Raw genomic sequence first — 15,393 nt, forward strand, 5'->3', positions numbered from 1 at the left:
ATGGTTTTTGTACACTTTTATTTATTATTTGAGAGTGACAGAGAAAGAAAGAGGCAGATAGAGAGAATGGGCGTGCCAGGGCCTCCAGCCACTGCAAACAAACTCCAGATGCGTGCACCCCCTTGTGCAAATGGCTAACGTGGGTCCTGGAGAATCAAGCCTCGAACTTCAGTCCTTAGGCTTCACAGGCAAGTGCTTAATGGCTAAGCCATCTCTCCAGCCCGAATAAATAAAATATTTTTTTAAAAAAAAATGCTGGCTTTACCAAGAACCATTTTTATACTTGGGCTGAAAACAATGTGTTATTTATAAATAATATAAATAATAGTTAAATTACCATATATTTTCTGCAAATATTTCCACTTGTTGACTTGAGTAACATAGTGTCCAGCTAGAAGCTTTCTGAGTGACAGCTCAGGGAAGATCTGACTATGTCAGGCCCATCCCCTCATCACCCAACATTTAGCACCGTGGGTTTAGCAATAAGGCTTCCTCTAACTAGAATGCCTTCTCTTCTAAATGCGAAGCCCACTGATTCTCTGAGGGGCGGGACAAGTGTGTATCCATGAGTGTATATGCACGTAGATATGGAGATCACAGCACAAGTTATATACAGTGCACAGATATGTACCCGTGATGCCAAGGAAGGCAGTGTGAGTGCTTTGCCTCTGGTACACCTGTTACATGGGACGCATTGCACATGTGTAATGTGTAAGACAAGGAAGATGGTCCCCGAATAGACCTGGTGAACATCAGCCAGGGAAGCCATCACGTGAGGCCCTGCAGAGGCGCTGGGACATAAAGAATCACCCAGGAATCTGCAGGGAAGAGCTTACAGCCAGGCAGGAGAACCTGGAGAACCAGGACACTGGCAGGTGGTGAGCCCGAAGGGTCCCACGAGCTGCACCTGAAAAGCCTTGTCGCCAAAGTGAGAGAAAGGAGAGCTTCAGGCGCTTCTAATGGGCTCCGGTGCTCAACAGGGCTCGGTTGTCTGCTAAAGTCGGCTCATGGGGGCCATGAAGGCAACTACTGTGTGGGCCGCCAGCGGACAAGGGCGGGGGCTCCAGTTCAGATGCTCCAGGCCCTGTCTGCTCTGCACCTCAGCCCCATGCCCCAGGGGCCCCCATGCCCACACTAACCTGCCCTCCACAGCCCTTCTCCTGTCGCCCTGGGCGGAGCTGGAGCCTCCTTTAGCGTCCTGGGGTCCTCCCCGTCCCTGCTCCTAGCCCGGCTGCAGGTGACGTGACCCCTCAGTCTCTTCTGAACTACACTCACCGCACCCCTGGAAATTAGCACAGCCTCTTCCTGGATTAAAGCCTCAGACTGGCACCTCTGCCTGCTTTCCCAGCCTATTCCCCTCACTGCACGGACGGTCATCTTCCAGAAGCGACAATCCAGCTGTCTACAGTCCCAAGGTGAGGCAGGGGGACTGCATAAGGCCTACGGTCAAGGCCCATCTGGGCAGCACAGAGAGACCTCCATCTCAAAGAAGAGGGGGAGAGTGGCATTTTGGTTGTCATTCTCACGCCCCACCATTCTTCCCCGGCCTTCCCCTGCTCTTGGGAGCAAGACCAAAGTCCGGGCTCAGAAGCCCCACCCCGGCCCCTCGCTCCACTGCAAGCCGCTATCCGCCTTTCTCGCCCACCACGCACCACCTGCCTTCAGTTTCCAGAAATGTTCTTGTTTGGTTTTGTTTTTTCTGCTCAGAGCTTCTGGTAGTCTCTCCTGGGCCTGAGATGCCCTTGGTCCTGCCTGCTCCCTAACTGCCTGCCCTGTGTTAGGGGGCAAGACCAGCCTGAGTCTGCCTTCCTTAGGAAGCCACCCTGACACCCACCCCTCCCCACCCCAACACCTGTAGCACCCGACCCTTGGGCCTCCGCACAACCTGTCCTGTGGTCACTAAATAACTGAACACTGCGGCGTGTCGCTCGAGATGAGCACAGTAGGCTTCCTGGAGGCCAGGGCCCGAGGGCCCGGGGGTCACAGGAGCCTGGGAACAGAGTGATAATGAGCACCGTGGGCACTCACATTCCTGAAGAATGCACAAAAGAACGGCGCGAGGGGGCTGAGCCTGGAGGCAGGCAGACTCGCTCAGGGCTGCTGTTAAAACTCAACTCAGTCCCTGAGAAGCAGGCAGAGGCTGAGCTAAAGCAGAAAAGGATGAGGTAGGAGGCAGAGCACTGTTTCTAGCGGGGAAATCACATATTTAACATTTATAATTGCCTGAAAAAGAAATGGCTGAATTTGTTAAGTGGCCTCAAAGCCTCCTGCGTCCCTCCTCATCACCCACTGCCTCAGACAAAATCTGTGCAGCCATAGGGTTGATTAAGGCTCTGGGTGGGAACTATTCTATTGTCCTCAGGGGTGATGCCTCCTACAGAAGCCAGTGCTGAACCACACCTCAGTGCCCCGGGGGAAGAGGGGCAGAGTTGACTGTGGCCTTCAACTGGGTCTCTTGCCTTCTAATTCCCCCAAGGTCAGGCTCTGGGCTTGGTGCTCCTCCCGCGACCCCCCCCCCCATCACACATCATAGGACAGGCTGCCATGGCCAGCAGGGGTCATTATTCAAGGTCAAAGTTTCAATATCTACCAAAAGACTAGCAGGATAAAGAAGACATGGGCTGGAGAGATGGCTTAGTGGTTAAGCGCTTGCCTGTGAAGCCTAAGGACCCCAGTTTGATGCTTAATTCCTCAGGACCCACGTTAGCCAGATGCACAAGGGGCACATGCATCTGGAGTTCATTTGCAATGGCTGAAGGCCCTGGTGCGACCATTCTCTCTCTCTCTCTCCCTCCTTCTCTGTCTGTCGCTCTCAAATAAATAAATAAAAATAATTTTAAAAAAATTTTAAAAACAACAAGTGCATAAGATACAAATCCATACTGTACAACATGGTTTTCTATATCAACAGTGTTTCAAAGAGAGGCACAGCTATAAACAGAACCAGCAGTGTGCTTACCTGATGTTATTTTTTAGGGTGACAGGTGTGAAACAGGGTCTCACATAGCCTACACTGGCCTCTAATGCACTATAGCCAAGGATGGTCTTGATTTCCTGAGACTCCTGCTTCTGTCTCCCAAGAGTCAGGACTACAGGGGTCTACCACCACACCTGGCTTCTACCCTAGAGGTGATGCTTAATTGAATAAATTCTTTTTTTAAAAAAGTTTTTGTTTTTTCAAGGTAGGGTCTCACACTAGCCCAGGCTGACCTGGAATTCACTATGTAGTCTCAAGGTGGCCTCAAATTCACAGCGATCCTCCAACTTCTGCCTCTCCAGTGCTGAGACTAAAGGCGTGTGCCACCACATCCAGTTTTTAAATAATAATTTCTATACTTTTAAATAAAACAAACAACAAAAACCTCTTCCCATGTCTTTTCTTTAAAGCAAACGAAAGGGGATAGGCCCTTCCTCCGGATGACATCTAGGGCCACCCCTGGTACTCAGCTAACTGAAACTGTGCTGGGTTAGCAGAAAGTGGATGTAGCTGTCAGATGGCTGCTCGGAAGCAGAGCGGGGAGGATTCGCATCAATAAGAGTTATATGGCATGTGGAGTTTACGGCAGACTTTTCCTTTTTTATGAGCAATGTTTCTGAAGGCATTCAAAATGTTTGGCTAATACTAGAAACTCTCCATGAACAAGCCAGAACCACAAAAATGAATAATTTTTCCTGAAACAAATTTTTCTAAGTGCAAAATCTCACGGGCTCTGAGTCCTGGGAGGGACGGCCCAGCCAGTGAGCCAGCGCTCGAGCGTCCTCCCGCGCCGCCCGCCACGAAGGCCTCGGTGCTCCCAGCTTTGTAGCGGGAACAGGCTGGGGCGCCCAACACAAAGATGCTATTTCTCTTTTCCTCTCCATACCCCCCAGCTGTTTCTTTTAAAGGGACATTTGAAAAGGCTTACATTAATTCTCAAGTATAAATAATAACCTACTGATGATTAACTAATAAACTCAGTTTGGGGATTTTTTTTTTTTTTTACCAAAACACTTGGGTTTGTTTATGATGTCATAAAAGCTTGTGGCTTAACTATAAAATAAATTCCTTGCTGGGTGGAGGGCCCTGCGTTCCAGTGAGGATTCTTGCTGAGCAGGGTGCCTGCTCTGCGCTTTTCCCTGGAAGCTTTTTCTTTGGATTCTGCTCCTACAGAATGCCTAAGTCTGTGCTCTGCCACCATGTGAGAACGCCAAAGAGGTCTGGAAATACCTCATACTGTTCGCTTCTGATAAGGCCCTTGCAGGAGTTAACTGGATCCATGTTAAAAATTCGACGATTTCTCATTTTAAAAACTCTACCACAGTCATAATCAAGAGAAAGCTGCCAGAATTGCAGGTGTCAACAGTGATGAAGATTATCAAATGGGGCTGGAGAGATGGCTTAGCGGTTAAGGTGCTTGCCTGCAAAGCCGAAGAACCTAGGTTCAATTCCCCAGGACCCACATAAGCCAGATATCCAAGGTGTCACATGCATCTGGAATCCATCTGCAGCAGCTAGAGGCCCTGGCATGCCCATTCTCTCCCTCTCTCTCTCTCTACCTGCCTCTTGCTGTCTGTCTCTCTGTCTTTCTCTCTCAAATAAATAAAAAATATTTTCTTAAAAATATTATCAAACGACTATTAATCCCCAAAGTAGAAATAAATATATAGAAATTAGGACCAATTTTCCAGTTTAGAGCTAGAGAAAACAAGTTGTAGTGGTTGAAAGGTTATTACAGTGATTTCAAAATGTGGCCAGGCAGGCAAAGCAGACCTGACCAGCTGTGATTATGACAAGCAGAGGAGCTGGTCACCTCGGGAAGAGGGGACACTCTGTACAGGAGCCAGAGGGCATCTGGTAAGCTCTCCCGGGGCACCTTCCTTCCAAGACAAGAGGCTACAGCCAGGATCAAACCCTTTATGACTTCCATTTTATATCATGCTGACATATTTTCTGTGAGTTTAGGATTATTTGCAGCATTACAACACAGATTATCTGGTGTTGCAATTTACTAGGGCTCTGCCGACTGAAGGAAACTCTCCTCCACCAGAAAAGGTTATTAAAAGTAAGAAAAGAAAAGCAAGAACTTAGCCATAGTTCATGTAAAACACAAGCACTTTAGGTGAAAATCCGAAAGGAGTGATAATTTGATGTGATAAAGCTAACATGGTTTTGGCTGGATTTCTAGGGAAGACTTTAGAATAAAGCCGGTGGATCTGATCCATGTAAATCCATGCCTGGGCTGGACATGGTGGCAACTACTTGTCACTCCGGCACTCAGGAGGTTGAGGCAGAGAATTCAGTTACATTCCAGCCTGGGCTATACAGCAAGACCCTGTCCCCCCACAAACAAACATAAAAACAAAAATAAAACAAAATCAGTCTTGAGTATCACATTCAGGTGTCTGAAATTTAAAAAGCAATGTAGAGCTGGAGAGATGGCTTAGCGGTTAAGGCACTTGCCTGAAAAGCCAAAGAACCCAGGTTCAATTCCCCAGAACCCATGTAAAGCCAGATACACAAGGTGGTGCAGGCATCTGGAGTTTGTTTGCAGTGGCTGGAGGCCCTGGTGCTCCCATTCCTGCTCTCTATCTGCCTCTTTCTCTCAAATAAATAAATAAATACTTTTAAAGCAATATGAATAAAAAGAAACATATAGATAATACAAAACAGGAAGGTTAAGGGTCTAAAATTATATAAGTACTTTCGTAAAAGAAAAAAAAAGGTAATGTTTAGCCAAAAGATTCTAAGAAGAGCTATCATGTGCCCCTTCAAATGTGGAATGACTTAGAAATATGGGATGGATATTAAATCTGTCTGTTATGGGCTCGGGATGCACACATGAGCCAGCTGTGGGCTGCATACAGAACCTGAGAGTCTGAATAGTCTAAGGAAGGAATGGGTGCAGAGGGAGGCAGTGAGTGTCCAGTGTCCTGGAACTGCCTAAGCACAGCAGGGGGCGGAGGTAGGACAAGAGGGTCCCCACTTCCTCTAGGGGGGCTCCCTATCTCTCCGTTTAACCTTCGGGCTCCTGAGCCAACTTGTCTGGAGAAACAGCTCGAGGGCCTAAGAAAGCAAATATGAGCCAAGATGATCGGCGGGTCCCTTTGCAGGTGGAGAGTCTGAGGCCCTGTGGCGGCTGGGCGTGGATGTGCACCTGCATACAGGAGCCCAGAGGCAGAAGGGCCAAAGACTACAGCAGCGCCTCATCCTTTGCTCCCACCTCTTCCTCTCTTTGATCCATTTACTTCATCCCCTATTCTTTTGTCAATAAGATGGAAGAAAAAGAGGTTTCATACTTAGACTTCAAAAATTTCCGCCTGATTCCTCAATGTACTAAACTGTGTTATTGCATGATCCAGAAATTCCATTCCTAGCTATCTGTCCAAAAGAAATGAAGACATGTGTCCACAGAAGAACGTGTATGTAGATGTAACATTGTTCATAATAGTTGGGGCGAGGAATGTTCTTCAACTGGTGACAGGATAAACAAAGTACTATAAGTTCATACAATGGGATTTGGGGCAATAAAATGTGAATCATACTGACATACAGCACAACATGGATAAACATCAGACTGTTAGCTAACCAAAGAAGCCAGGAACAAAAGACTAAATACTGCATGGTGCCCTGATTGCTAATGGGTAGGGCAGTACATTCTGATGTGACAGAAATGTTCTGAAACCAGATAATAGTAATACTTGCACAATTCTGTGCATCCACTGAAAGTGCTGACCACCAAACTTGAGAAAAATTATTCAAGGTATGTGAAAATCTCAACAGAACTATTATTGACACAACAAACAGAAAGGGTAATTAAAGCCCCTCCTGGTTGTGTAGCCTTTTAAAAGTTGCTAAATTTAAACCAGGCGTGACTGCACATGCTTTTAACCCTAGCACTCAGGGAGGCAGAGGTAGGAGGATCACTGTGAGTTACAGACCAGCCTAAGACTACATATTGAATTCTAGATCAGCGTAGGCTAGAGCAAGACCTTACCTCAAGAAATGAAATAAATAAATAAATAAATAAATAATAAAGTTACTAAACTTGGGGTGGGAAGATGACTCAGAACTTAAAGGTACTGGCTTGCAAACCTGCCAGCCTGAATTCAATTCTCCATGCCCACATAAAGCCAGACACAAAGTGGTGCATTCAAAGCAATGGAAGACAGAGCCAAGAGAACCCAGAAGCTCACAAGTTGCAGCAGTAAAAACAAGAGACCCTATCTCAAAAAAGAAAAGTGAAGCCGGGCGTGGTGGCACATGCCTTTAATCCCAGCCTGAGACTATGTGGTGAATTCCAGATCAGCCTGGGCAATTGTGAGACCCTATCTTGAAAAGCCAAAAATAAATAAATAAATAAAGGAGGGTAGAAATACAGGAGAAACACCCTGAGGTTGTCTTCTGACCACCACATGCACAAGGCACACATGAGGCCATCATACACACAAATGCACACACCTATACACACACACACACATAAATAAATAATAAAGTTGCTATATCTTTGAGCTTGAGTTTCCCATAGTAAAGCGAGGATAGTAATGCCACAACCTCATAGGGAGGTTTCTAAAGAAAATCGGAAGTAAAAGATGGCAAACATTTACGAAATCATAAACCGACTTAAAAGAGTAGCTCTGGGATTAGGGTGCAGCTCACTTGCTTAGCATGTGTGGCGTCCTGGGTTTGGTCCCAAAGCACCAGGAAAATAAAATAATTTAAAATACTTTGAAAAAGAAAGCTACGGCCTACTTTTCAAAATAGTGTAACTTTACAGCATTAAAAGGATGAGAGCTCACTTCATAGATTCTAAATACTTTCAAGAAAAAAAAATGGACAAATTTTTAACTTAAAGAGCCAGTTCCTCAAAGATAAGTGATGGTAGCCTTTCCAGGAGCCCAGAGGCTGCTGTCCACCACCGGCACCATCACCGTCACCACAAACCGTTACAAATCATGTGGGAAAGAGAGCGGAGGAGACCCTGAAGGACCTTTTCTCTTTGCTTCTCACTGGCCCATTACCTTCCACCTTTAGCTCACCATGAGATCATACAGATAAGAAGTAGGGACTGCATTTTCCGAAGCGATATACGGTGTAACTGTGACTTGAGTTCCTGTCACTATTAAATGCAAGAGACAAGTTCGACATATAAAAATGTACGAGTTCACATATCACCCTTTTGTGGTCTGGCCATTGTAATGTAGATCTCTACTTTTAAAAGGAAGATTTTTTTTCCAATGTAGCTAATGAAATACTTAAATGTTGGATTTAGTTCTTGTTGGAATGGTGTCTCAGTGACCCACTCCTCTAACTGAATCATCATAGTGATTAACTGAAGCATGTTCATTTATATTTTCTCTTAGTAGACGCTTCTTGAATAGTTTCACATCAAAACATCTGTTGCCAAGGACATCATTGGTTAACATTTATTTCTGCCCCAAAGACTACTCCTGCTTTAAACTTTATTCACAAGGGTATCCCCCAGAAATAATGACTACAGAGCTAGGAACTTTTTGAAGACAGTAATTCAACAGTTGCTTGCATTGTATTTGAAAGTGGTATTGTTGTTGAATTGTAAAGTGATTTTGTTTAAATTGCTACCTCTACAGTATGTAAGAGCTGGCTCCCTTCTTGAGAACATCACCAGCAAAATGCCATACCAATACTGTGACGCCAGCAAGTAACAGGAAAAGACAAAAACCCTGACCATTCACAATTAGATGTGTAAGCCACCTTCATGACTGAACTATGTAAGCTCTCCACCACCAAACAACTGCTCCAATAAAAATATCTACCCTCATTTCCGTACCCCAAGTCAAACTGTCAAAGATAAGTCTTTTTTTTTTAATGCTCTCTGTCTAGAAGTCATTTCATGTCATTTTCAGCCACATGTCTTGCACAGCTAACACTGGGTGAATTCTACCACACATATGTGAAGAGCAACAGTAATGATACAAATGTGATTGATCATCAGTCAATTAAGGAAACTATTCAAAATACTAATTGAAGAATCTATTCAACCTACCCAGGAACAAAACCATTCCCAGGAGTCGATACTATAAAGCACCCCAGTGGCCAGCAGAATGCCGCATACATTTACTTTCCCCATGTGAAAATTGTAAGCTCCCAATAGTGGATATACAGCGTCATTAAAAAGGCAATACATTTCACCAGAAAGAAAAAATACCAGTCCATAGGACGAATCCACACACTCAGTCTTCATTGCTGTGAGATACCTCCTGTTTGCAAACAGGTGTTAGTAACAGAAAAGTCCCCCCTAAGATCGCAATCACAACCTCATCATACATTCCTCCAGCTATACAAGTGTCTAGAATTCAAAATTACCCTGACTACACTTAAGCAAATTCTAAAAAGTACACTCCCCGGCCCTTTAACAAACTTCTGGATCTTCCGATAAAACAATAGCTTCAACATATGAAAAAAAAATGTGTGGTAAAGTTTTGTGCATGAATTATCATGTCCTGATAAAATATGCAGTATGTGTGAAAAAAACCATTTTTTTTCAAACCCTGGTAGTGAGACTAAAAAATCTGTTGAGATGTATGCTTTTGCATTTTTATAAAAGATGCCATATTGGTAAGCTATAGAATGCTTCCATCCTGTAAAAATTGCCACACACACACACACACACACACACACACACACCTATTATCCTGCAAACAAAACGTCACACTTTTAAGCCAGGTCCACTTCTGCTCTAGATTGCATTCAACGACGACGATTTCATTAAAGTGGCTCTGAATGGATCCGGGAGGTCCATCTGCTGCACACCCTGCGTGCATCCTCCTCCTCCTCCGAGCGTTTTGTTAGGCTCTGCTCTGGTTTGTTTGCCGAGTTCTTGCATCCAGCACCCTCCCAACAGATGTGAGTTTGGAAGCCAGAGAGCAACACGTCCCCAGCCCGCCCGCCGCCCGCCCGGCTCCGGGGCCTCGAGCTCCGCGGCTCGCCGGCTTCCGCGCGCTTCCCGCGGGGGCGCCGGCCGGGGACCGCCCGCCCGAGCCCGGGAAGCCGGCGCGCGGCGCGGCCCCAGCACAATGCGGAGCCCCCCGGGCGCGCGGCGGGAACCCGAGCAACTTGGCTCGGCCTCGGCCCGCCGGTGGGCGGCCGGGCGGGCCTGCGGGCCCCGGGCTGGGTGTCGCCGCCGCCCGCCGCCCGCCGCCCGCGCTCACCGTTGCAGAACTGGAGCAGCGAGGACGTGTCGTACAGGCTGCTGTAGCTCGAGAAGCCGTCCTCCATGCTGAGGCCGCCGGGCCGCGCCCCGCCCCGCACCCGCCGCCCGCCGCCGCCGCGCTCACCCACACACTGGGGCGAGCCGAGCCGCCGCGGCGCTGGCGCTGGGGCCGGCCCTGCTGCGGTGGCGGCTGCCGCCGGTCTCCATGGCAACCCGGGCCCGCCGCCGCCGCCGCCGCCGCCGCCGCCGCCGCCGCCGCCGCCGCCGCCGCGCGAACCCGGCGCCCGCGCGCGCTGCCTGCCCGCGAGGGGGCGACCTGGACGACGCGGGCCCCGGCCTTCCCCTCGCCCGGGCTCGGGCGCCCCGGCGCGCGGGGGACAAAGGGACGTCCACCGGGACCCGCAGCCCGGGACCCCCTCCCCGGGCCCCCGCCGTGCCCGCCCCGGCAGCCAGCGTGCCAGCCTGCGGGCCGCTTCCACCTCCCAGCGCCCCGGCTCGCTGGGGCCCCCGGGCCGGCGGCAGAGACCCCCTTCGCGCCTCGGGCACGGGGACGGACAGCCGCGCGCGCCCGCCCGGCGGAGCTGACCTGGCCACTGTGTCCTTCTCCCCCTGGGGCCAGCCTCAGCCGCGCACTCGGTCACAAGGCAGACTCGCGGACTTGTCCAGGACCCCGAGGTCTGCGTGCATTTCTGTCTCAGGAAGAGATCAGGTGTTAGGCGAAGTCGGGGAAACAAGCAGATCTGAAATTTGTCACTTTTTCAACCCATTCTTTAAAAAATATATATATGCTAGGCTAATGATCCGAGCTTCTTGGCTACTAATGGCTTTAAAAAAAAAAAAAAGCCAAACGAATAAACGAGGAGGAAGCAAGAGAGGAGAGGAAGAGAGGAAGGTCTTGGGCTCCAGCCCGCGAGAGCGCGCAAAACATTGACACCCTAGTTGCTCAGACCTTTGCAGAAATCTGAAGGTTTTTATGTTAACTTCTCTAGCTTGAACGCAGTGCAAAATAAGAACTGAGTAAAGAGTTACTGGGTAAACTGGGCTTCCCTGGGGCTCCAAAGCCTGTCTTTCTGGAAACCCAGCATAGGCATCTGTAGATGGCAGGGCCAGGAATAGGCTGGGTGGCTCGGCGTGTGGCATTTAGCTGCTGGGTAACAAGGACTGGAGTTAGATGATGCAGGCAGAAAGTCCACTCCTTGATCCCTGTCGCAGCTAGGGACAACACACACAGACAGCAAGAAGCGTTGCCAGCAGGAAAGTACGGGGAGGCTGGAGGCGGAAGGGCCATAAGCGCCACTGATTTGACTGTGACCAAGTGGAGGAAGGACAGTAGGGAAGGCCACACTAGTGATGGCCCAGGGAAGACCAAGCAGGGCCTGCCTACAGACAGGACACTTGGTCTGACATGAATGAAGGGATCGTGCTGCAGACACGTGGGAAATGAGGTTGCCCTGAAGGAAAGGGGCCAGACAAGAGAAGCCTGAGAGCCCGAAGGAGGACTAAGCCACACTCCAGAGATGGAGGCGCACGTGGAAGCCTTCAGGCAGGAGCATACCCACGGGTGTGGGGGGCAGCTAAGGCTGGGTGTGACCTGAAAAGCAGGGGCCAGGGCCTATTGCTCCAGCAGCCCAGGGTATCTCTAGTGTCACAGAAATGTGGCTCTGAGGGTCTAGTGGGGAAAGTGCTCCAGGAAGGTCAAGCAAGGTCATCAAAACCAATTAACAGTGCTCGGTGGCAGTTGAATAAGGATGTAGGAGTCATGGGCAAAGAGATTGTAAATGAACTCTAAAATAAGGGAGTGGAAAGTTGGAAAGGAGCTGGGGCTGAGCCATGGCAAGGCAGGGAGAGGGAAATGCTGCAGGAGTGAGGAGGCCAGAAGCTCTGCCCAGGACACGGCCTCTCGAAGCTGCCAGGGTACGTAAAGCTTCCGGGAGGTTGACGCTGTCCACGGTTCTCCGTAGAGCACATCCAGGACCATAGGACTGAAAAGGCCCTGTGTGTGGTTATCGAGAGCTCCACGCGATCTGCAGCATTGTGGAGACGTGGTGGTGATCAAGCCCGTTTGCCAGACACCACGGGGAGAAGACATTCATGTTCCAGATGCTGGCACAGAAAGGAAATAGGGGCCAAAGACCCTTAGCACAAGGGACCAGTCAAAGGTCCCCACTGTCCTCTGCCCAGCACAGTTTGGTCCTCTGCATCTCTAAAAAGACACAGTGCTGTGAAGAAGAGTTTTCAAAGGGTGAGGCCGGTTTTTTGTTTGTTTGTTTTGAAGTAAGGTCTCACTGTAGCTCAGGCTGACCAGGAATTTACTATGTAGTCTCAGAGTGACCTCTGCCTCCCTCCCCCGAGCACTGAGATTAAAAGCATGCGCCACCACGCCCAGCTTGTTTGTTTGTTTTCCGAGCCAGAGTTTGACTCTTGCCCAGTCTGGAATTCGCCCTGTAGTCCAGGCTGGCCTCAAACTCAAGCTTTCTAAATTCTGGGATTGTAGGTGTTAGCCCCACCCCTGGCTCAAAGAATGAGTTTTCAATGTCCACTTGATCTTTGCCATCCTGTTCCTCAGTTCCCACCCCACCCCCATGCCAAGCTGAGTGTTCTCTTTCACTTTGCAGCCTTGCACTTTAGGACATTGGATAGATAGTTGGGATAAGAAGCTAAGGTGTGAGCCGGGCGTGGTGGTGCACGCCTTTAATCCCAGCACTCAGGAGGCAGAGGTAGGAGGATTGCCATGAGTTAGAGGCCACCCTGAGACTACAAAGTGAATTCCAGGTCAGCCTGGGCTAGAGTGAGACCCTACCTAAAAAAAAAAAAAGCTAAGGAGTGGTGTTTTTGAACTTGGGAAGGAAATAATGACCATGAATAGATTGTTGAATGATGTTTATCTGGGGCTCGAGAGACGGCTCAGCTGTTAAAAGTGCTTGCTTACAAAGCCTGCCAACCCAAGTTCAATTCCCTGGCACTCATACCCACATAAAACTGGTGCGAAGTGGCACATGTGTCTGTGACCCTGATGTGCCTATGGATGGTGGAGCCAGGAGCATTTGAAACTTGTAGGCTAGCTGGACTGCCGCTTATTTGCAGTGGCAAGAGACCCTGTCTCAAAGAAACTGGAAGACGAGGACAGACACTTTAGTTTGTTCTCTGCTTACACACACACACACACACACACACTTACACACACACACACAAATAAATAAATTTAAAAGATGGTTCACTTTGACGGACATGTATTCTCCTGATTTTTGATGTTTTGTAGCTATCTGGTTACTGCAATAAAATCTGGGAATAAAGAAAATCGCGAAGTGAGAAATGGAGAAATATGCTTAAAAGTTCAGAAGCACAAGAGAGCTAAAAGACTTCCTTAGAAGATATTATTTCCACTAGAGTGAAATTACAAAAAAGACAATTCAGAACTCAGCCCTTGCTTTTGAGACAATAAAGATCACTATTATGTTCAATGTACTGGATGAAACAGCCTTGGTTTTCCCACAATCTTAAAATCTAAAACAAGCAAAATTTAGAATAATTACAAGGATATGCATTTCAAATCAATTAACTATAATCTACACAGCATTAAAAAAAGATTCATAAAGTTCAAGAAAAATCGTTAAAGACTTAATTAATAATGTGTGATTTTTTTTTTTGTGCCCAAACATTTTAACAGACTGGTTATTCCATGCCACTTTGAGATAATTTGTGACCTGAGCCCAGAAAATGTTGTCATTGTAATTAATGACGTACACCATCAGGACAATGTAACCATGGCGTTCAATGGAATTAATAACAGCATTTGTACAATGAGTGAAAAAGAGAAAGGAAAATGGGATTTCTGTAGCCTTTATTCATAGAGAAACAATAAAAAAAAAAAACCACCCAGAAATGTGAGGCCTTCCTTGTACATCTATTGTTTAATTCAACATTCTCTGAAAATAGTTACACAGCTCCAGGCACCACACTTAGGGCCGGGGATGAGGTACAGAGAAACCAGTGTTGTCGAAATGGCGGGTGCTCATGAATCAAGTAAGAGAGTTATAATCCGCACCTTGAAAAGCTAAGCAGGGCTAGGGAGATGGCTCAGCGGCTAAGGGACTTGCCTACAAAGCTAACAGCCCAGGTACAATTCCCCAGTACACATAAAACCGGATGCACAAAGTAGTGCATACGTCTGGAATTCATTTGCAGCAGCTAGAGGTTCTGGTATGCCCATTCATTTTTTTTTTTTCTCTCTCTCTCCTTGCAAATAAATAAAATGGTGTTTTTTTTTCCAAGTTGAAACTGGCTCTTAAGAGATTGCTTAGCAGTTAAGTCACTTGCCTGCAAAATCCAATGACCGAGGTTTGATTCACCAGTACTCACATAAAGTCAGATGCATCTGGAGTTTGTTTGCAGTGGCTAGAGACCGTAGCACACTCAGATTCATCCTCCCCCCCCCCCCCCGCTGCCTTCCTGCTTGTAAATAAAAATATTTTTAAGCCAGGCATGGTGGCACACACCTTTAGTCCCAGCACTCGGGTGGCAGAGGTGGGAGGATCACTATGAGTTCCGAGCCATCCTGAGACTACATGGTGAATTCTAGGTCTGCTTGGGTTAGTGTGAGACTCTACCTCAAAAAAAATAACAAAAAAAAATTTCTAATTTGGTAAGATGATGTACACCTGTGCTTATAGCAGTGTTGCCCACAATAGACAAGAGGTGGGAAAGCCACAAGAATACGTTGGAGGGCTGGAGAGATGGCTTAGCAGTTAAGCGCTTGCCTGTGAAGCCTAAGGACCCCGAGTTCTAGGCTTGATTCCCCAGGACCCATGTAAGCCAGAGGTACAAGGTGGTGCATGCATCTGGAATTCGTTTGTAATAGCTGGAGACCCTGGCGCGCCCATTCTCTCCCACTTTCTCTCTCTCTCCCTCTTTCTCTCTCTGTTGCTCTCAAATAAATAATAAATAAAAATAAACAAAAAAAATTTAAAAGAATACATTGGTAAAGGACTGGATAAGCAAAATGCAGGATGTCCACACAGTAGAATATCATCTCATCTTTAAAAGGAAAAGGATCCTCACTCTGGCTACAGCATAGTTAAACCTTGCAGACATGATGCCGAGTGGCCAACCCAGTCCCCAAAGGGTAAGTTCTGTAGGAGTCCACTTCTGTGAAGCTTCTAGGACAGTGGGATTCAGAACTAGAGCGCAGAATGCTGATTGGCAGGGTCTGGGAGGCTAAGAGTGG

The 15,393-nt window shown here is 47.7% G+C and overlaps 1 protein-coding gene across 4 annotated transcripts in view; it reads right to left on the reverse strand.

Annotated features, from left to right (window-relative positions):
- Nucleotides 1-10,912, reverse strand: part of Eml1 (EMAP like 1) — a 143,941-nt gene extending 133,029 nt beyond the window's left edge. For 2 of the 4 annotated variants that reach the window (XM_045153972.1, XM_045153971.1), the window contains exon 1: nt 10,168-10,256. In XM_045153972.1, the coding sequence (XP_045009907.1) occupies nt 10,168-10,234 (67 nt within the window). In that variant the 5' untranslated portion in view covers nt 10,235-10,256. Of the gene's footprint in view, nt 1-10,167; nt 10,257-10,755 lie in introns of those variants that run through there. The other 2 variants (XM_045153973.1, XM_045153970.1) reach the window with 2 other exon arrangements.
- Nucleotides 10,913-15,393: the final 4,481 nt, after the last annotated feature.

This window comes from Jaculus jaculus, chromosome 7 (genome assembly GCF_020740685.1).
Source record: "Jaculus jaculus isolate mJacJac1 chromosome 7, mJacJac1.mat.Y.cur, whole genome shotgun sequence".
NCBI lineage: Eukaryota > Metazoa > Chordata > Mammalia > Rodentia > Dipodidae > Jaculus > Jaculus jaculus.